The 22,952-nt window shown below is 52.1% G+C and overlaps 1 protein-coding gene across 1 annotated transcript in view; it reads right to left on the bottom strand.

The window, feature by feature from the left end:
- Positions 1-22,952, bottom strand: part of SSH1 (slingshot protein phosphatase 1) — a 59,420-nt gene that overhangs the window by 35,529 nt on the left and 939 nt on the right. The window contains exon 2 of the mRNA XM_026515054.4: positions 18,894-18,934. Within this exon, the coding sequence (XP_026370839.2) occupies positions 18,894-18,934 (41 nt within the window). The remainder of the gene's footprint in view (positions 1-18,893; positions 18,935-22,952) is intronic.

Raw genomic sequence — 22,952 nt, 5'->3', positions numbered from 1 at the left:
CGTATAAAGTCAGAGGCCCGTGTGGATGGGGGCCCTGGAACACTGCCTCTGCCCTCCCCTCGCAGCCACGAGGCACAAGCGTTTACGGTAATGAGTGAGATGTAAAGCTGCGGGGAAGCCCACAAAGTGAGACTGCCCTGAGTCTGGGGAGACAGCAAGCAGATACGACATGAGGGTGACCGCACACGATGACTCTTGCGGCCAAGAAGCTGGAGAGCATGGGCAGTCACAGCATTTACGAAAACAAAATGCAGACACTCTCTGTGACCCTGTTTCCTGTCTTCTGCTCTGAGCTCACTCCAGGCCCTGAGCCTCAGGCACCCTCTGGGTGCCCGGTGAGAACATCCTTTCCCGCAACCAGGGCTCCATGGGGTTCTCTGTGACAGGCTTCTAATACAGGGAAGCATGGTACCCCGATTTGCAAGTCCCGGGGCACCAAGCTGGGGGTGCCCTTTAAGAAATCCATTTTGGGGGGACGCCCGGGTGGCTCAGTCAGTGAAGTGTCTGCCTTCAGCTCAGGTCACGATCCCGGAGTCCTGGGATCCAGCCCCGCGGCGGGCTCCCTGGTCAGCAGGGAGTCTGCTTCTCCCTCTTCCCCCCCACCCGCCCCACCCTGCTCATTCTCTGTCTCTCTCAAATAAATATAATCTTTAAAACAAAAAAAAAGAAAAAGGAAAAAGAATCCCTTTTGGGGATGGCACACCCATTTTACTAGGTTCTTGGGGCAAGAAAGTACAGACCCATAAACTACCCAACCCAGCTACAGAAAAATCAGCCTTCTCCCCCAAAATGCTCGTGTCCTAAAAAGTGTGTGACTGAAGTTCCAGAAAGGTCAGACCCCGACCAATAAAAGTGAACTGTTTTCCTCCATGGCTTTAAGAAAAACCCTGATAGGAGAGTAAAAACGAGTTCAGCCCCGGCCCTCCCTGCCTGCACCCTCACCGAGGGCTTTTATCTCCGCAGCACAAATATGCTCTCAGACACTGGTGACCGCCCGTTTCAGGAGACGACACAGCATTAAGAGTTTTCTACAAAGGCAGTAAGGACAGATGAAAAACCCCAGCCCTCACAGCATAAACGGCCAGTGTCCTCCAGAAACCGATACGTGGTAGGAACAGAGAGATGGGGTAGTGATACGTACTAATTCGGGCTGGAAACCTCAGAAGAGCGGAAGCTGTGAGCTGGCTGAAGGGAGACGCAGAAGTCAGGGAAATAAACCCCGTTCATGACAGCCGGCGTCCCATCTTTAACTGCCCCCGAGCGCCCGCCTTGCACTGCCTCCGGAGAAAGACGGAGAAAGACGCAAGGGAAGGAAGGGGCCGGAGTCCTTCCTTCGGCAGGAGTCCCCGTCCCGATGACGTTCCCACCCAGAGCGTGAATGGCTCTTGTGGGACTCTTGTCTTCCCCTGATATTTGGGTTTAAAAAGGCCCTTGTCCCTGCATATCCAGATGAAAGAGGGCCATTCAGAGGGAGCAAAACAGCTGAAGTTCCTCTAATCACTTTACTCCTACGGTTTTTGTAGGCCTTAGGAACAAGCACCAGGGGGTGTATTACGTCGTGGGGGAAACAGCTGGCCGCCAAGGAACAGCTCCAGAGCAATGAGGACCCCATTCTGGTTGAAATCGACAGCCTGAAGGACTCCTCTATTTCTGTCAAATTGCCACCCATTCACCCAGCGGTGACCGTGGGCAGCTGCCGCAGTTAGCCCGTGTTGTCAAAGCATTCTGAAAATTCTTCAGTCATGCTAATCGCTGCCTGAGGAGGCGAAGGGGGCTGAGCGGGGAGAAGCCAGGTAGAGGGAGCCGCATATGCACACATAGGAGGAGCTCAGAGAACCGCAGGCACGGTGGGCAGGGCAGGCTGCAAAGGGAAAGCAGGCCCAGGTCCCCAAGGGCCAGGTTGGAGACCCTGAAACCCGCCCTGCAGGAGCCAGCAGGTGCTGTTTTTGGCGCTTCCTGGGGCGGGCGAAGTAAATCAAGGACTCAGGAGTAGCCACCCTGCAGGGCAGACTGGGATAAGCACCCAAAGAAAGGAGCCCTGCTGGTGTTCTGAAGAGGGAAGAGGGGAGCATGTAACTGGCGGATTTTGGAACGCTTCCTGAAGGACGGAGCACCGGGCAGAGACTCCTGGGGAGGCCTTGTCTGCAAGCTTCACCCCCCACCCAAGCTTCCGAAGGATAGATTAATCCTCACAAGAGGATTAAGTGGGGGCACATACTACAATGATTCTGCAGTGGAGGAAACTACAGCTTGCCCAGGAACATAATAACATCTTTACAAGTTGGGGCGAGACCCAAATCTCTCCGCCCCACGCCCATCTTCATAAGCCTGGGAGTGCCCCGCGTCCCTACCAGCCCAGAGCAAGACTCAGAGCCGTTATCCTGACGTCACCTCTGCCCCTGCCTGCCCTGGCGGCTACGTGCAGGGTAACTAACTGCAGGCCGCTCTGGCTACGCTGTAGCACGTCACTGCCAGGCAGCCCTTCCTCCCAGCAGGGGAAAGCATCGCGCGGAGTTAAGGGAGAGCAGCCATGGTCCAGGGAAACAGGACTCCAGCACGAGAAGACTGGCTGTCCCACCAGCCCTGGGGGCAAGCAGGAGGCCTGGGGGACCACCGCCACTACCCTGCCCACGGGCTCCACGACAGTTCTGGGGCTGGACACGGCGTCTGGTCCCTGTGGACTGAATGGGAATCCAGAGGCGGAGTTCTGTAGGCAGCACGGCCACCACACTGGTCGAGAAGCCGCCTTCAGGACAGGCTTCTTACCAACAGCACTGTCATTTACTGAGTGCCTGCTGCGTGGCAGACACTGTGGCCTGGTGGTGCGAGGCTGCTCCGTGGCGTCCAGCTCCCACAGCTCGGCAGGCCAGGCAGCGTTTTCTCCAAACGACACATGAAGAAAGCTGTCAAGTCCTACAGCACAACGTCTAGGGACCACCTCGTTTTTAACCAACTCCCTTGGTGGCTCTGGGGCACACTGGGCTTCAAGAAAATAAAATGCAGTGGTCTGGGAATCCATACTTCTGGGCTCTAATTTATGTTCCACTCTACGTTTGTTGTGATAATCACTCACAGGGTGCTGTTTATTCACTCCAACAGCCAAACACCTGCAGACGGGGGAGCTCAACGGGAAGCCAAGCCTGCCCAAGTGTCAATAAAGGTACAAACAATAATCCTCTCTAAGGAACGGGTCTCTGTTCGGGTGGTTTGGGTGTGTGCTGTTCCTTGAAACAGCAACACAGTTCCTGGAAAAAAGGAAAGACGAGGTGTAGAAACACCACACGACGGAAGTATTATGCTCCCGTCCCGATTTCCAACACTGGCTATACATCTGAAGAACGCGCAGAACTTCTAGAACTGGGTCGTGCCCAGGTCCAGCCTCAGCCGATTCTAACTGGAAACGTCTGCGGTTAAGTCCAGGCATCTGCGTTTTAAGAAGTTCCGGAAGCGCTCCTGATGCAGAGTGAGAACCTCCCAATGTCACAGGAACAGAAGACACAGAGACAACCAGCGTCCGCCGTGGGTTTCACACACTAGGTACATGATCGATGTTTCCCGCTGGTGAAAAAGAGCACCAAAAAAAGGAGAGCAGACACGATTCGGTGCAATGAGGGGAGGTCATGCTAGGTCAAAAACCAAAAGAATACCCTCCTTGGATTAGTGTATAAATGCACCTGCCCCTCTTCTACCAAACACTTTCAGAGTCCTGGCCTTTGAAAGGCAGCCCCGCCTTTGTTAGGACAGTAACAAAACGGACACATCGGCCCTGGGATGGGCTCTGCCGTGGAGAGCATTCTGGCTAACGTCGGGCCCTTGGTCTTTACGACACTCTTCCCTGCAGGCCAAGCCAGGGGTTATTATACTCATCTTAAAGATGAGGAAACAGAAAGTTTAGACTAACTGGTATGATTTTAGTATTTCCGACGCTACATCTCACACAAAATCAGAGAATCGGAGCCCAAAGCAGAAGCTCTGAAAAGAATCCCAATCTGACGGGACTGGCTGAAACACTGAACTGTTTCTATGTGGAGATCAAGCCTCGATTCCCTCGGCTCTGCACGGGTGATGGCTGAGGGCACTGTGATTTGTCTAGCGGGTGTGATGACAATTCTAGGGGAAAAAAAGGAATGAATGTAAAGTTAAAGTTGTCACCACAGAAAAGGTGGGTGCCAGTGGGGGCTCCCGAGAGGAGTTTCTGTTAAGTGTGTTTCGATGAACAAATATTTGCTGTGCGTGGTCAGTGCTAAGTGCTGGGAATGCAGAAATAAACCAGACGCGGCTCCTGCCTTGGGGCGACGCTACATTCCAGGGGTCAGACGGATGCCGACGGTAACTGCAGCGGGACAGGGCAGGTTCCACCTAGAGGCATCTACAGGGTGCTACAGGTGCACGCACATATGCACATGTGCACAGACACGGGAGGGGCGCCCAGCACAGCCTGGGGGTCCAAGATCTCCCTGGAAGAAACGACACCAGGCTGGGCCTCAGAGGACCCGTGAACACAGAAGAGGGGGGTGGGGAGCAGGACAGCAGGAAGATTATGTTAGACATACCCCATGACAAACAGAGGAAGACCTGGGCTCTGCCGTAAAAGGCCCCACTGTGAATGCCTAAATGCCTATTCTGGTTTACAAGTCAGTGCCTTGTAAGTTTGGTTAGCATAAGTTGGTTTCTCAGAACTTGATCATCCCCTGGTGTGCTAATAAACTCAAGTTTCAGAACGTGCAAAGGTAAGAACCAAACCTTGGGCCTCAAGTTGAGCCATCAACCTGTCAATATAAGTTCTCAGCACCCGGATGCTTAGTACATCGATGGCTCTCAATGGGAGCGGTTTTAAATAAATACATGTTAATGATACCTTCTGCCTGAACGGTGCCCTACAGTTTTTGGAGAGCTTGCCCTTCCCTTTTTTCACTTAATTCTTACAATTTCATGCTTCTGATGAAGGGGTCAAGACAGAGAAGAGGAATGACCTATCTGTGGTCACGCGTCTACGGAGCGGCAGAACTGCGCTGAGAAGCTCCCTGTTTGGCGCCCTCGCGGCAGGACGCCTGGGTCAGAGGGCACGATGGCCTGCCTGCCCCGTGGCTCTGGAAGCAGCAAGCAAAGCCGGATGGATACGGATCTGCCTCAAAACCCCTACTGGCGATGGTCTGGATGGATTCAGACCCCATTCCTGGCAAAATGAAGTTTGTGAAGACGGAGAGATCAAAGACTGACTATTTGCTCTCCCTTGGGTCCCTCCCTCACTTTGAACTCATGGTCAAGAGTCATTAAGAACCCAGAGTCGTGCCAAGGCCCTGTTCCTTTTCACTTTGTGCTTCACAAAGCAGCTCGGCAGGGCCTCGTCCCAAACACCATTCTTCAGAGCGTAAGAAAACAAGTAACTCACCTGATACACCTCCCAGCAAGAGCTCCCCAATGGCTCCCCTACACACAGAATGCTGAGGAGAGGGAAATTCCAGCTCTGCAGGGCATTCTACTTAGGGAACCGGGTCACAGGCAAGAAATGCTGGCAGGGCTCAGTACAAATGTCTCTGCTGCTGGGGCATGTATTGTTTGGCTAGAAGGCGTAGGCTTTTCTCAGAGAGAAGGAATGTCCAGAAGTATTTCAGACAGTAAGAGACATTCTCTGAAGCCAGCTACACAGCTCTCCTTCATATCAACGGGTAGGAGCGAGCAGCTCCTACCAAGAATATGCCAGCAAGCTCGCAGCAGCAGGATTTTCCCCCACCCCACCGAAGAAAGACTGCAAATGATGTGCCTGGAGTTGGCTCTCCAAACCTTTGGATGGTTCTTTCATGCATCCCCCTCCCGCCCGCAAGAGCCTCAGGCCCCCCGCCTGGGGAAGCTCAAGCTGGTGTATCTTCCTCTGTGCATCTGGGATACCAGGATCTAAGCCCCCTGAGGAGGGCAGAAGACACAAAGGCTGCATTGTACTGGAAATGCAGTGGCAGCAAAGACAACGTAGCCAGCCAGAAATAACAGGCACACGGAGGAAATGTTTTTGAAACAACGCACAAATTCCAAGGACAGATGATCTCAACCGTCCCAGGTCCTTTGCCCTTTCTTTTTGGTATGCAGCCCCATCCCACATTCATTGGCCGCTGAGTCCTAACCTTTCCCGAGGTCCCTTCCTCCCCAGTTCCTCAGTCACTGCTCCAGTTTCTGGCCCCCCTCGTCCCCGCGAGCCACGCCACATCTCCTGGGCCCCGCTGCGTGCCTGGCTCTATGCTGGGTACTCAGAACGTTCCGGCAAGAGAGTGGACATGCTCTCTATCTGCACTGTCCCAGAGGGGAACCACTAGCCACAGGCACCTACCGAACACTGACAGTGTGGTAAGTGTGACCAATCAACTGAATTTGTCATTTTATTAATTCTAATTAAATTCTAGTTGAATGAGCCACATGTGGCTAGCAGCGATGGTGGAGGGTGGCTCAGCTTCAAGAGCTCTCTGTCTACAGAGAACCAGGGCAGGGACCTCTGGCCTCCAATCTACCACACAGATCCTAACCACAGCTCTTGTTACGCCCTTCCCAGCTCCAGAACTTTCAACGATGGCACATTTTCTGTAGAGTCCAACCTGCTTCTGCTAGCTTTCTATAGTAGCTACAATTAGCCATGCTGCTGACCTCAGTTTCATTCATCTGACACTCTCTGACCTCAGGAGCTCATAAAACAATCAGAAAAAGTGATTTATGATAAAAACCTTCCGCGTATGACCTCATACCCGATTCCTCCCATACTCCACGTAGTCTCTGCTTTCTCTCTGTGCGGTCGTCCTCATCGACTCCTCTACCCTGGACTCGGTTCACTGCCTTCCCTCTCTTATCTGCCTCCCTGCCTTGTGCCCACCTGCCAGTGTCCCCACCTCCTCCGGGAAGCCCTCCCTTGCAGCCCCAGCTGCCAGCCGTGGGTTTTCCCTTTCAACATCTCAAAGCACCTTCTCTCTTCTTGCAGGTTAAGGAAGCTGAGGCTTAGAGGTTAAGTCACTTGTCTGAGGTCAGACACTTAGGACGTGATAGGAACCTAAGGCCCCTGGTTCCCAAACTGTGTTCACAGACATACTTCTAACTAATGGTGAAGTTATCCTCACACCAGCGTATCTAAACTTTGCAGTGGGACTCGAGGGCCAGAACACATGTCATTTTCTAAAGCTCCTTCTTCACCTGGCATACAGGAGACTCTAACTAAATACCAACGAACTCAGCGAGCTGGCCTCCTCGTCAGTGTCAAAGCACTGCATGACTAACTCACCTTGGTAATCTCTAAGCAGCTCGAGCATGGGGGGCTCACCACCCGCAGGACGCACTGGACACGGAAGACTCACCACATAAAGGCCGTAAGTGGACATACAGTCACCTGGCAGTCAGGCCCTCTTGGCAACCAAGGGCATTGAACAACACAACAAGTCTTCCACGTCACCTTGAGTGTTTTGACAGCTAGACCTATGACTTCTCCATCTCTGGATCCCCGAGGACCCAAAAGGCAGTGTGCACTCAATGACTGGAACGCTAATAATGAACATCTTTGTTGAGTGTCAGGCTAAGCAATCTGTACATATTAACTAACCTAATCCTCAGGGTCCATCTTGGAGGGAAACTGAGGCTCAGAGAGGCTGAGCTGCTTGCCTATGTTCACAGGGCCAAGAAGTGGAAGAGCCAGGACAGGGAACCAGGAGGAGGACTCCGACACACTGGACCTCTGCTGAACGGACACCTCAGGAAAACAGCATCAAAAATGCTGAACGGACATCTCAAGAAAACAGCATCTTCTCCAACAATTCAGGCCCAAGACCATCTGGCGGACAGAACCAGGCAGGCATCTGAGCTGGGCAGGGGTGCGGTGAGCAGGGCTGGAAAGGCATCTATGCAGACGAGAAGTGACTGCAGAGATGGGAGGCTGGTGACAGCCAGGGAGACTGATCAAATGAGCAAATGTTTTAGGGACAATTTGGAGCCGGATTTCTGATGGTCAGGGAAGGGAGTCACAAATACAGACAGAGAGAAAACTAGAATGAACTCTGAGATGTTGGATCTGAGAGGAAGGTATCGGTCTGAACTCATGGTTCCCAAAATTATTTAAATAGAGAACTAGAAATGCAGGTGCGCGTGCGCACACACACACACACACACACACACACACACACTCCGTAACTCTGCCCCTACGAGGGCCTGAGGAGGGCAGCACCCCCATAGTGATAAGCACACCTTGTAAATTCTATTCTCCACTAAACGGAAGCAGGGCCCCTTGGACAAATGACCAATTCCAGATATGTGGCAGAGAAAGTACAAGATGAGGCCTGGGACATCTGGTATCAGAAAGCAAGGCAGCGCTGAAGGATGGCGGGGACAGGTCAAGGGTCACAGAAACCAGCTTGAACATGACCCCAGTGGCCAAGTCGGGGACTCTGAAGTCAATAATATGACCAGTGGATTATAAACCGTGGAATAAAACAGAGAAACATAAGTCCATATAGATATAAATAAACAGAAAGTTGACGGGGGATGGGATTAACATGATTTCCAAGTATCGCCCCCAAAAATACTTCTTAATGATAAAGGGGAAAAGAAGAACCATAGAGTAAAGGAGCCATGCAAAACTCACCTGGGTGCCCAAAGTGAACATCACCAGAAACAGGACAAACCAAAATCGAGTGCCCCCTGGCGGGACTCGAGGCTAAGTGCACAGCATGGCTCCTGGGCTATTCCTGCTAGAGACCCCACCCAGATCTAAGCTCCAGGGAGCACCACGCGAACCTAAACCCAGGGACAGTCTACGAAATGACAGGCCTGTCCCCTGCAAAGTGTCCCATTCATAAAAGTCAAAGAAAGACGGAGGACATGTGCTAGAATGAAGGAGACTCAGGCAGGACACCTACAAGCCACATGCAATCCCGAACTGGACCCTTACATTACCGAGGAGGTTACTGAGTCAAAGGGCCGACCTTGACTGGGCTCTGAGGGTGGGACGGTGGTCATGTGTCAGGGTCAAGGGTCAAAGGTCTCCTCTGGAGAAGGCCATTATCTGTATGCAAAGGGCGATGGGCATCAGGCTGGCGACTTTACTCTCAAATGGTTCAGAAAAAAAGTTCTTTGTGTAGAACTTTCCTGTTTTTATATTGTCTCAAAAATCTAAAAAACTATTTGGAAAATTTCCACTTAATTGGATTTTGGGAAAATATTACTTGTAATTTTTCTTTATTGGCAGGTGATAAAAGCTTTTAAGACTACTTTATGGGTCATTGCCACGGGCATACTTCATGGCCTTCCTCTTCCATGTTTTGGGAGACTTTTATACCCTCACCCATGGAGATCTCCACCTGCCTTAGGACCCTTTTCCTTCTCTGCATTTTCCAAGATGGAGGCAGCCTTGCTTCGTGCGTGAGGCAGCAGAGAATGATGGGAAACGCTGCTCTCCCAGGTCCTCCTGGTCTTTGTGTATCCAGAGTTTGGGGGCCTCATGCACACACAGCCCTGACCCATGGAAAACCTAATTTTAGCATCTTCCTGCTTGAGACCACACTTCTGAAACAGCGGGAGGCCAACCTGCCCGTGCGAGCCTCCCATTGTGAAGGGCGCATGAAGTCAGGACGCTACAGGCCCACAGGATGTGACTCAGCATCCTGTTTTCAATGTTTGGGGCAGCCAGCAGCTTTGGCACCAAGTCCTGCCGCTGACCTCACCTCTTCAGACCACAAATACCCAGGTTAATTGGTGGGACGGGCCTGTAACATCAGCTCCCTCTGTGGGCCTCAGGGCTAAATCTAAGACAACCTGCTTATCCGCCCACCACACTGGGCCGTCTTAGGAACACCCACAGGTGGCCATCAGGAAGGGTTCTTCGGAGGAACAAACCTGGTGGTATTTTAAGGAATATCATGAACCAAGCAACTGATCTTATTTCTCTCTTTGCTTTGACTACTAGGATGCTCAAAGTCAGATCTGTAGCCATGCTCCGGCAACTGTACCAATGTTACGCTGTGCATTCCATGTACAAACCTCTTGGCTTCATCTTATTTTCCCCTACTTTCCCGCTTTTCTCATTAATTTTACATTATATTGTTTTCTCTGAGTTTCATAAGGTGTTTCAAATCCCCTTTGGACAAAGCTATGCAGACACAGCATACCCACATTGTCTGTGGTGGGTCAAGACTCTTTTTTTTATTTAACAATGGACCCCCAGCATTCGGCAAAGAACCCGATATATATGCACTAAATATATACGGCTGAACTGATAAATAAAGCAAATAGCTCAAAAACTGCCTCCATTACCATGACCATTACATGCCTCACAGGAGACACTTCTCCCTCCCACCCCACATGGTGGGGTCAGCACAGGGGTGCCCAGGGCCCAGAGAGCAGGCCCCTTAGGGAGCCCTCTTGCTGCGTGGGTCAGTGGCCTCAACCCCAGACCCAAGGAGCCACTCCAAACCTCCACCTGCTACAGACCAGGCACGGAACAGACAGGCCTGGACAGGTGGGAAATGACAAGTGATATCCAGGGTGGCAGCCACCTGGCTCTCTCCAAACCACATCCCTCCCTGGCGGGAATTTCGACTGCGCCCAGATTTGGGGAAACACACCTGGAGAACTCTTGCCAAGGCGCGTGCCAAGACCCGACCGGGGGTCACTTCTGTCGGTGTAGGGTGGCCCCCAGCAGCGAGAGCATCAGACGTTTCCTAACACGGAACAACCACCGCTTTCTTTGAAACAAAGTCTTTTTAGAAATAACTTCAAAAGTAGCCATTAAAAAAAAAAATGGTAAAAATAAAGGCCTACAAGACATGATGCTTCCCCAATAAAGGCCTGGTACAAGGTTCAGTAGAACTTGGGAGGGAAATAGGTCGCACGTTGGCTGTTTCTCCTCTCGAATTCCACGGGGTTGACCTTTTGGTCTTTTGTGGCGAAACTTGGGATCTATGGAGGGGAAGAAGGTCAGGAGGGGCAGCTGGAGGGGCTGGCAGTCACTACCATCAATGAAAATAACAGCTAAAAAAAAACCCAACTGAACAAACACCCCATGTATCCAGCACTATGAGCAAGGACTCTGCACCCATGCAGTAAAAGATTCTCCCTAAGCCTCCCGAGGGTCCCCAGAGGGAGAAGGACTTTTCCTCGGTTTCGAGGAGGGCAGGCGGCTGGCCCCAGGTCACAGTCATGCAGGCAGCTGGGTGGCAGGGCCCGTACCCTGACCTGGAGGCCAGGCCCAGGCCCATGTGGGACCTCTGTAATTGACATGGCAGCCTGCCATCTCCCAGACTCCGGGGGCACAGTGGGGCGGGCCACCTCCCACGTGTCACAGTACTGACTCCGCCCCAAAGTGGGACTCACGACACACCCCCAACCCCCCCCCCCCGGCCAATCAGTCGCATGCCTTGAAAATGGCTCCTCCGGACTCTGATTAATCCTATTTTGATTAACCCTATTTTCTTATTGCAGCCTTCCTTGAAGCAGACGACTTGTTTTGGACCTTCTCCTAGTCTTAGGAATTTTCTAATAAGCAATCCAAATCCAGAGCTCTGACCACAGCACAAGGTGCGCCAAAGGCAAGTTCTGAAGGTGGGAGTCCATCCTTTCCAGCCTGCTCCCGAGAGCCAAGGGGAGCTGGCCCAGGGCTCTGCAGAGGAGTGCGTGGGTCCAAAGGGTCCACTTCCTCTCAGAGGCTGCGCTAGTGTTCTCCACGTCAGGGTCAGACCATAACCCTGACTTGGCTAGACTCCCCACAAATGTATGACCCTGACCTCAGTGCTGGAATGAAGGAGAAAGTCTGGGAAGTCTGTTACAAATCTACAGCAAATGGTGACAAGTACAGTGCAACAGAGGACAAGACGGGTGGGTCTGAGGACTCTCAATCTTGGATCTCGGGGCCATAATATAATCTCCTCTCTTCACTTTACAAAGGAGTAGGTGGAGGCCCAGAGATGTCTAGTGACCTGCCTAAGGTTGCACAGCAGATGACATGTCTCAGGACAGAACCTAGCTTTTCTGACCTCCTCTAACAGCTTTGTTCCACTTACCATAAGGGTGACTGGCGGGACCAGCGTCAACCACGAAGGAAGAGCTGGCTCGAGCATTGCTGGTGTACGCACGGGCTCCCCTGGCGCACTCGGTGCCTGGGAAGAAGGAGACCAGGGCCCTGTGGCATTCTTTTGAAGTCTAAGTACTGGTATTTCAAGAGCTTAATGAAACCTACTAGACTCTGAGCAAAATTCATTTCAAGTTAACCTTAATAAGAAGTTTAATTAAGTTCCAACGGAATCAAATTAACTCTTTTCCTTCGTCCTCATCTGTCCCCACTCTAGAAGGAGTTTTTCTAACAACCACCAAGAATTTAACCTGCCCTGAAGGCAAATTCTGATTTGAAAATCAAATGTCCCAACACACCAGGAATAACACCTGAGTTAAACTGAACGGGACAGCAGGACAGCACAATAGCCCCAGAATTTTAAAAGTCTGTGTACCCCAATGTGGAAAACTGGGGGTCAGTGACAAGCTACTGCCTATAAAGCCAGGGGGACAGGAAAGGATGAGCTGAACACAAAACTGCATGTCTCCTGTGAAGGCCCGGACGGAGCAGAAAGGAGGAGACATGGACTTCTGAGTCACAGTGACCTGCACTCAAACCCTGGCCCTGGCCTCCCACTGGCCTTTTCCAACTGTAGTTTCCAAAGTTGGGGCTGGCAGCCCCCCCACCCCGGAGGCTTGTGACAATGACGCAACCTGTGAGCAAGGTTCCAAACCCAGTGCCTGCACCTGCCGTAAGCAGGAGCTCCTCCCGGTGGCCGACGGGGAAGGGGGACACATCACACATCTTGCTCTCGGTGGGGCTCGCCGGTGCAGGGGGGTCCGGCGACCTGCTAAAGCACACAGCTCACGGCGGGTCCCCTAGGCTCCAAGCAGAAAGAATGGCTGCACGGCGGCGGTTCTTCCGGGGGGACTCCTTCCTCTGTGCCTCCTGGCGAGAGCCCCAAACTATCGGCAGGAGGGCTGGCAGAGGTAGCTCTTGGGTCTGGGGTGTGAGGACAGGTTTCGGAGGGAGCCTGAGGGTCTTGCCTCCATCACTTTATGCTACAGGAGGTCAGGCCAGCGGCTCACTCTTCGAATCCACAGGATGGGAATCAAAATGGCGCCCTCCTCACAGGAGGTCTGCGTAAGTTAAACGAAGTAACACAAGCTCGGCGACTCACAGAGCCGAGCGTGTTTGGAGGCTCCCTTCCACATCCTCCGTCCCTGCTTCCCTTTTTCTTCCTCGCACTTACACGCTGTTAACGTTCTTGTATCTTCCTTACTGCCTTGTCTTCCCCAACGGAATGTCGGCCATGAGGGCAGAGGTCTGTCGAGTGCACTGCTAGATTCCCAGCTTCTACAAGAGTGGCTGGCACGGAGTAGGTACTCCGGAAATATCTGCTGAATGAATGGCTCATAGCAGACAGGTTAGGACACAGGGGTGCCGCAACTGCTCTAACCACCTATGTTGCCCAAGAGCACCTCAAGTTCCTCCACGTGAAAAAGAACACAGTAAAGTCACTCTATGACACCTTGGTGGCCCAACCAGTGTGTGCCAGGCGCTGCAAGGGTTGAGGCCAGGAAGGCCCTGTCCTGTAGCTCAAGGCCCCGGGCGCAGGAGGGCCTCAAGCTTGGTTAGCTCTGCTATCACCATCTTGAAATTCTTAACCATTTTTTAACAAAGGCCTCCACAATTTTCATTCTGCACTGGGCTCTCCAAATTAGGCAGTCGGCTCTGCTAGTGAGGGAACATTTATGTACGTAAGTAAATATACAACAAAGCAAGTCCCAAGGAAATACGAAGGAGAGAAAAGCGCACGTGGGAAGGAAAAGGAAGAGCCACGAATCACAACAGAAGCTGGCCCCTGAAGGAGGTACAGTTAGGGGTGTTTGTTCAGTGTTTACGACAGTGAAGACGTTCACGGAGTTATGACATTTGATTCTGACAACAACCCCACACACTGTGTAAGGTCTGGCCCACGGCCTAGGTGAGGTGACAGATGACAGAGGTGAGAGCCAAACCCAGGCCTGTCCCCTAAAGCCAAAGCTCATGGAGGGAGATCCAAGGATCAACGCAGGTGGTATTTCAGAGGACAAAACAGTCAAAGTTGGGGGTGAATCCCAGAGATGCCAAGCCTGAAAGTTAAGAACAAGTGTGTGGGCAGTCTGCAGAAAGAACGTTGAATTCACTGGCGTGATGGTCAAAGCCTGCAGGCTCGCTGGTACTCCTGACCTCTTCCCTTGAGGACCCTGACAACATTCCTCAGTTAGCATCACCTTTACATAATGTACCCACAGGCTGAGACCAGTGGGCAGAATTCTGAGAAGGCCCATAATCCCAGCCCCTGTTGCCGGTGGCCTGGGTGAGCCTCTATCCTGAATGTGGTGGGACCAGGTAACGGAGTGGGACAGTTGCTCCCTTCAGGTGACAACTGTATGGGAAAGGTGACGGGACGGTCACTCCTGGGATGGCATTCCATAGCCATAGATCCTCGTGTCGGCCTTGAAGAAGCAAGCTACCATGACCTCCACAGCTGGAAGAAAAGGAATTCTGCCAAAAACCACGTAAGCTTGGACGAGGACCTGATGCTCAGATGTGACCCCGGCCCTGGCCGACACCTTGAGACCCCAAGCAGAGGACTCAGCTAGACCATGTCCAGATTCCTGACCCGGGCAACTGTGAGGCAATGACAGGGCATTGTTTTGGATGGTCCAGTTTGGGCTAACTTGTTACACAGCAACTGCTAACGCATACAGTGAGCCGCTGCAGAACTGGGATGCAGGGGTGCTTGACGCCCCTCGGCAGGACTTCACCGGACAGACTATCCACAGAGACAAGAAAGGCCAGGCTGACCATTGAGAAGGGCAGAGAGGAACCCCGTGGGTGGACGGGCATAAAAGACTGAATGGAGATGGGGAAGTGAGGACATGGGGAGTAAGGCCATGCCCACCCCCAGCCCACCCCGCTGCTGTGGGGGAAGGAGGGAAGGCACAACCACACTCCAGATGGTTATCAGGACACTGGGGGCCTCTGGAGAATTCCAGGTCACGATCCAAAGGGGAAGGGAGCATGGAGAGGTGCAGGGAGGTCATAGTTTACCACAGACAGCACACGAAACAGAAGACAAAGTCCTGCTGCCCTGGCCCCAATATCTGCCTGGGTAGGCAAGAAAAAAAATTAGAAGAACTCTAATGAGCATTTTCATACGCTTGACTTGGAAACTCTGGATGGAAACAACAACAAAAAAACATTCACTCCTGATCCACCCTCTGGAAACAACACAACCAGATTCTCTCCCCGGGGCCCCGCCTGGCACATAAGCGCTTACGTCTCATGCCAGACTGAGGCAGCTCCCAGGATGGCGAGGGAGCCAGGAGCCGCTGCCAGCAAAGCCATCTGCTCACCAATTCCCACAGTCTGAGAGGCACAGCATCCAGAAGGGGATTGCTGGAGGCCGGCGGCAGTCTGCACACACAGAGGGCAGGGGAGAGGACACAGAGATCTAGATCTCCGTTGCTCTCATCAGCCAGCTGCGTTCTGGGCAGGAGGTGATCAGCTCCTGCGAGGTTTCCCGGAAGGCCTTCCGAGAAACCGTCCGAATCCCGACACTGACTCTGCAGAGTGTGCTTTCCTATTTGCATCTTACAGGGATGCAGCCAGGATAAGGCCGGGACTGCTCCAGGTCACGGAGCATCCACGGTGGTGGCCCTCCCTGGGGCCCAGTGTGACAGAGTGGACACCGCACCCACAGGAAGTCCTGGGCTGTGAACTGACACTAATACACACATCTTATGGGGACCAAACGTCATGATGGTTCTTCCAGCCTGTCATGGGCCTGGCTCCGTGCAAGGAGCCCCACCCCAGCTACTCCACGACCCTGAAAGGTCGTAGCTGTGTCTGTTTGACAGACGGAACAAAAGAGACCCACGAAATGCAATAAGGCAGAGAGGCAAAAGAGCTCAGCTGCTGGGGTAGGAGCCAGATTCTGAACCTAGGTCGGCCTGGCTCCAAACCCCAGGCTGTCTCCTCTGCACCTCGCTCTTTCTCATACGGGTGTGCAATATACCGCAGGGCCAGAACAAAGTTAACATATTTCAACTGTCGAAACGTCCTGCACAGGCAGGGAACTAAGGCCCTGTCCCCTAAGGGAGATACCACCAACGGTGAGGGATGAGACAAAAGCACGTGCACCAGCCACGAAGGGCAGGTGTGGTACCTGGCCCACAGAGAGGAACTAAGAGTGACCCGCCAAAGAGAGGGACATCACAAAAGTGTCTGGGGGCGGGACTGAGCTGGCCCAACAGGAAACGGAACTGGCTTCAAGACAGAGCTCAGCCAGGGAGTGGGACTGAAACACAGCACGTGCGAGAGCAGGGGGGCAGGAAGGGACAGCAATGGAGGGGGAAGGTGGAGAGCAGGCAAGACAGGATGACAGCAAGAGGCACAGGGGTGCTCAAGACCGTGTCCATCTGATGGTGGGGACGAAAACCTGAGCGGGAGGGAGGAGTGGATGGGATGACGGCCTTACACAAGATGGGGAGTGATAAGGACCTGAACAGTGGTGCCAACAGGGGAAAGTGGGGAAGAGGAGCAGCGAAGACCCAGAAGACCACCCCATGTGATTCGGCCATTTCCTGTCCATGGCTGAGTCAAAGAGAACTCCCGAAAGATGAAAGCTTTCATGAAGGGTAGACAGAGGGAACTATTCTGCTAGCCCAGAGAAATCCTCTCTCCCCTAGGCAAGCAAACACCACGGACTATTCCATTATCTCTTCTTCTAGAAGCCTAGACAGCAAAGGCTTGAAAATGCACATCAACACATGGGTGAATGCGTTGCAGTCAAAGCTTAAACCAGAACACCAGAATTTCTCCTGTGCAGCTACGGGGGTTGGAAAGCAGGATGGTGTCATCTGCCTAAACATGGGGAGTGAACATCAAGGTTGGGGGGAGAGGGACTGAGAAGGGAACCCAAGAGGACAAGCTGAGAGCCCAGGTCCCCAGCTCCAGGCCAGGGTCTCCCAGTGCTCACAAGGGCATGGCGGGGGGAGGCCTGCTGGGGGCAGTGACGAGGGATTCCCATGGTCAGCACACATCGAGGGGGCACCACCCCAGGTCAGCGGGACTCCTTGGTCCTGGTCCCAGCACCAGTCTCCAGAATGGCAGGGGTGCCATGGCAAACTCAGGTGTTGGAAGCAACAGAGGCCTCGCTTCAAATTTAGTACCTGCCACGTGCAACCTTGGGGCTCAGGTTCCTCCTCTGTAAATTGGGAAAAACCCCCTCCTAGCGTGGTCGAGAAGAATAAATATGGCAATACACAGAGCTGACTTCCCTTCCCTTTGTGAGGTCCACTCCAGCTCCCAACTGTGCAGGGAAAGGGCCTTTTACTGGTAGCCACGGTCCTCACATTTTCATATCACTGCTATCTGTGAGTTATTAATTGAAATAATTCCAAACGCTATGCTGTCAGGTAATTGAGGGAAATTTGGGGGGGGGAGTTTTTTGCCCCAAAACAATCTAAGTGAGGGTACGAGCCCTGCAAGGGGAGGGCGCAGGGATGGAAGAAACTCCCACTGCAGGGCAGCACTGGAGGGAGGCTAGGGCAGGAAACGCACCTGCAGACGCAGCCGCTCTTGTGGCCTCCACGGTGGTCAGCAAACCCTTCTTCCAGCACTTCCTCCCCCAAAGAGCCTCCAAAGAGCAGACTTCAACCGCTTCCCCTTGTTGCCTCCACCCAGAGCCAAGCGCAGAAAAGTCTGCTCTACAACACGGCCCATGACTGCCCCCACTTGGGAGTCCGGCTGATTCCAGCCTTTGAGCCCTGACCCAGACCCCGAGCAACCCAACACCCCAGGCGACAGGGTAAATCTGTCATTGTCCCCAAAGGGAACATTAAAATGAGGACCCAGCTACTGAAATAAGACCGCTGTGATTTTTGCAGGCTATTATTTCCTTGCACGTATCATCTTTAGAAATAACGTATGCCACAATGAGAGTATCTTCCCTCCTTTCACTGAAAGACACAGAACCTTCAAAGACACGTGAGTTTAACCAGGAGAGCATTCTGCTCTCGGTAATGAATGGTGGACCCCAGTTTCTGAACGCACATTCCCTTTCCCAGCTGGTGTTCCTCTTCCTCACGAGATGAAACAGATTTTCCCCCCCAAAGAACAATATCCTTGAAACTCTATTGACCTTTTTAGACTCTAAGAGTCTGAGTTTAAGACCGGCGCCTTAGTGTGCAGTACATTATATAATAAGAATAGGTTATATAACGGAGTGCAAAATCTTCTGTAAACAAAATACCCAAAAGAAGGCCTTTATTTTTGGAAAAGAAAAATAAAAATGCCTTTGGGGTCTACTAGTGAATATAGCAGCTAAGGACTACAGCCTGAGGAATTTTTTTTAACAGAGCATACCGAAAAGATTTCTCACAAGCACACAAAAAACACCCCACCTTGAATGAAACTCAGGGGGTGGGAGGTCTGTTTCAAATCAGTAACGTGCTTACCTCCGAAGGAACACCTTCGACCAAAAGCCGGATGGAAAAGCGAGAGCATATGACAAAGAGTATTTTTTTAAAACGGTAAAATCTGGAAGTATCTAAAGATGTTCAAAGTGGTAAAGCAAGGAGGGTGGTGGAATCCTGGCACCAATTCTCCTTCTTTTCGACATGTTATACAACGTTATGAAAGCTCTTTACGGTTAAACACATTCACAAATGGGAAAGCACCACCTCTGTTCATGCTCGTGGTATAATTTTCACAGCCCTCGCGGAACGCGCTGGTGTATTCTCTTCCGAGGGTTCTCCCTTCTGGAAAGGAACAAGAGTATTTCAACCTGCTGGGAAGAAAAGACTGAGGAACAAAAACTGAGTCTGCTTACCTGAGGTTTACCTTTCGCTCTTCATCGCTGCCAGCCTCCAACTGCAGAGAGAGAGAGAGAGAGAATGTCACACCACAGATGCCACTAGCAACGAGCCTCAGACACAAGTGTCACGTTTTCTGCTCCGATGTCTGAAAAAGATACAGACGTCCAGGAAACCCAGCTGCGTCCACACGGTCGCACCCTTTCCTCAGCAACCCCGCTCCGCTGTCCCTCTGAGAAATTTCCGTGGAGGGATTTTTCAGGCTTCCCAGCATTTATCCACATTCCTCCCACAGTGTCGTGCACTGATTCCTGTTGACTCAACTCCTACCTAGCACGGGTCCTCATCACGCTCTTCTCAACTTGCCAGGGTTGTTCTGGATCTCACCCTGTTTTTTGTGTTGTTGTTTTTTTTTTAAGATTTTATTTATTTGACAGAGAGAGAGAGCCAGCGAGAGAGGGAACACAAGCAGGGGGAGTGGGAGAGGAAGAAGCAGGCTCCCAGCAGAGGAGCCTGATGTGGGGCTCGATCCCAAAATGCCAGGATCACACCCTGAGCCGAAGGCAGACGCTTAACGACTGCGCTATCCAGGCGCCCCTCACCCTGTTTTTTAAGGGGAGCGGGGGCGGGGGGGGGTGATGTTTTAAGAGGAATCTATTTCCTCCTTCAAGCCAGGCAATAGCTGAGTGAGCAATACCATTTTCAGCCCTGGCACACGGGTTTAAAGATAAAGAAGAAAAGAAAAGAAAAACCACTCCAGGCAAGTCTTTCAAGATGGAAGGGGGCCAGGAGCAGCCTGTCTGTCTGTGGGTCTCAAAAGCTCTTGGTGGTTCTCAAAAAGGCTTAAATGTTTAATACAAAACTTTCTAGGCTATTGGTTTATTTATATGAGGGAAAGAAACGGACATTTAATATTTTCTAAAAGTTTAAAGGCCAAGAGGGTTAGAATCTAAAAGTAACTAGGACTTATGCCCAATTGCAATTTTTCTTTTCTTTTTTTTTTTTTTTGCGTTCAATGAGAAAGCTGAAATAAGAACGGCCCCCCCCCCATCCCCAAACAACTCTGCACTGCTGAGACCTGGCATGTTTTGTACGTTCCACAGAGGAGCCCATTGAAGAGGAAAGAGAAACCTGGAAAGCAGTGATCCCTGGGAGAGATGCAGGGCTGAACGAGGACAGAGACCAGGCAGGAGCCAGCAGTGATGGGAAATGGGTACAGAGCTCACGTGGGAAGGGGTCTGAAGAGCAAGGGACACAGAGCAGAGGGGGGCAGTTTCAGCAAAGAAGGGGGTACACTGGAGAGCCCTGGGGCCCCTAAACGTTACGAAGATACGGTATGTGCAGTATCGTGCAGAGGCGGGCACTGGCGGCCGGTCAGCGAAGTTTTCTCACGCTCCCTAACCCACGGCAAAGGAGAAATGGAACACATCAGGCGAGGCTGCGTTGACCACAGGGCCGTGAGCTTCCGTCCCAGAGCGAAGCATAAACACCGCACACGACCACACACACTCAGAAGAGAATGTCGGGTCTAACCCAGTGGTCCTCACATGGGGATGCTGCTTCTCAATGGGAGGACACCGGGCAACGTCTGGGGCCTTTTCTGAGCGGCTGCTACCGGCATCTAGTGCGTGGAAGACCGAGTGAGGCTAAAGACACCACAGCTCATGAGATAACCCCGCACGACAGCGAATTTTCTGGCCCCAACATCGGCAGTGCCAAGGCTAAGAAACCCTGATCCAACCCCAACCCACCGCCCCAGCCCCCCCCACACACAAAAAGATACTGGAGATCTGCCCATAAAAATGAGTCACCTTGAACATTTGTCAAAAATAACAATGTTCCAATCCATTCCTCAAAGTTATTGATTTATCTGCTGTGGGGCTTTCTGCTTGTTCTCACAAAGGAATGAGATAAGATTAACAGTAAAGTGACATAAATGAGATAATTAAAGATGGGGGGGGGGAATTAGGAAAGAAGAGCTGCTTTTGCTGGCCAGGCCAATTTCCCTCTGTTCCCACGCCGGACGGGCTGAGTCAGGAAACATTTCGAATGCATTTCGAGGAGTAAGGAAGTGATTTAGGGGTACCGACCTCAACGACATTTAATTCGTGGTCATTCTCTGGGATTCCCGGGAATGAAATGGAGGCGGCGTGCGGTCAGTTATTCCGGGGAAGAACACACGTAGGAGGGAAGCCAGCCCTTTTGCATGAGCTGAGGCCCGAGGAAGGTCAGATCAGAGGCACAGCCGGCCTGGACCCACGTCTCCTGAGTTCACAGGCACGTGCCTGCTCTCTCTGCACTGTCTTGCTTCTTCCTGCCTCAGCCCATCTGGAAGAGAGCCTCGCCTTCCAGGGAACATCCCAACCTCGGCTAGTTCACTGGGCAATGCTGCTGATCTACTGAGGGAAAACAAAGGGAGCTGAGGGGGGCCTGGGTGGCTCAGTCGGTGAAGTGTCTGCCTTTGGCTTGGGTCATGATCCCAGCATCCTGGGATCGAGCCCCATGTCAGGCTCTCTGCTCAGTGGGGAATCTGCTTCTCCTGCTCCCCTGGCTTGTGCTCGCTCTCTCAAATAAATAAAATCTTTGGGGGCAAAAAGGTGGCTGAGTTTTATTCTCATGTTTAAGAGGTCACTGGCACTTGGTAAAAGCAATGCTCTATATAATAATCTGAAATGCGTCTCGTAGAGATGACCCAATGTCCAACAACATGTGATACATCCATACGATGGAATATTATCTGGCCATAAAAAGGAATGAAGTATTGATCTGTGCTACGACATGGGTGAACCTTGCAGACATCATGCTAAGTGACGGAAGCCAGACGCAAAGGTCACACATTGTAGGATTCTGCTCTTATGAAATGTCCAGAATGGGCAAATCTATGGGGACATCAAGTAGATTGGTGGGTACCTAGAGTTTGGTGAGAGCAGGGTGGGGGTGCAGAGAGGGGGGCTGCAGATGGTGGTTAAGGGGCGTACGGTTTCTTTTTCGGAGTAATGAAGATTTCTGGCCCCAGATCGTGGGGACGGCTGTGCAACCTTGTGAATATACCAAAAGCCGCTGAATCATACACTGTGAAATGGTGAATGGATGATATATGGATTATATCTCAGCTAAAGATAACATAAAATTTAAAAAATGTGTCTTGGACGGGAACAGATCAGGTGTAAGCTACACAGGGATCGTGGGGCTTAGAATCCGACACAGAGGCTAAGGGTCCCTCTACAGAAGGCCTTACTGAAGTTGAATCCTTCCATCACTTCATGGTTGAGAAGGGAGTATGAGACAAGTGCATGGAAGCACTCTGCCCAGGGCAAGACGGTGATGGAGGAGAACAGATGTCCATGTGGGCAGGAAAAAAGCCATTGCAGCCTCAAGTCTCAGCTGCAGGAAACTGGCCACCAGTGTTCTTTTCCCCGCACTTGACTTGCAGAGGAAGGACTATGAGAATCCTGTCTGCAGACAAGGTAACTCATTAACAGCCTCTCCAGGAGAGGAGGGGGCTCTGGGGGGGTTCACCCCTTACAGCCACTCTGAAAATGTTCCAGCTGCTCCTAGCAGAACAAGACCGAAGAGCTCCCCGGGCCAGAGGCCCGCAGGACAAACAGGGCTGCTACACCAAAACCAGTTCCTCTTCTCTCACACAAACCTTTCCGTGTTATCAGTCAACTTCCCCCACAGAGCAGGGGCTAGACTGGGGCTTAGATGCTGCCCGGGCCACTTCCTGGGCCTGCAGGGCCTCTCCTCCAGCCTTCTCTCCCTTCTCTCAACAGTTCCCAATCTCCTCCTCCAACTGCTCTGTCTTCAGGCCAACTCTCAGTCTTGCCATGGAGTTGAGAGCAGAGGCCATAAACGGTTCTCCAAGAGAAGGTGGGAGAGTGGGGGACAACAGGGTCAGCCCTGCAACTGCCTGAGGCCCCAGGCGAGTGCAGCCCAGGCCAACTGCAGACTCAGAGGACCCATTCCCCAGTCTACCCCAGAGCAAGAAGGACCGGCCCACACAGGCCTGATCTCACGCAGACACACAGAAACCCGCAAGATGCAGCGATGCGATCTCAGCCCCCACAATGCACCCG

Source organism: Ursus arctos, unplaced genomic scaffold (assembly GCF_023065955.2).
Source record: "Ursus arctos isolate Adak ecotype North America unplaced genomic scaffold, UrsArc2.0 scaffold_34, whole genome shotgun sequence".
Lineage (NCBI taxonomy): Eukaryota > Metazoa > Chordata > Mammalia > Carnivora > Ursidae > Ursus > Ursus arctos.
Note: the sequence above shows the minus strand (reverse complement) of the source record. Positions and strands in the feature narration are given on the sequence as shown.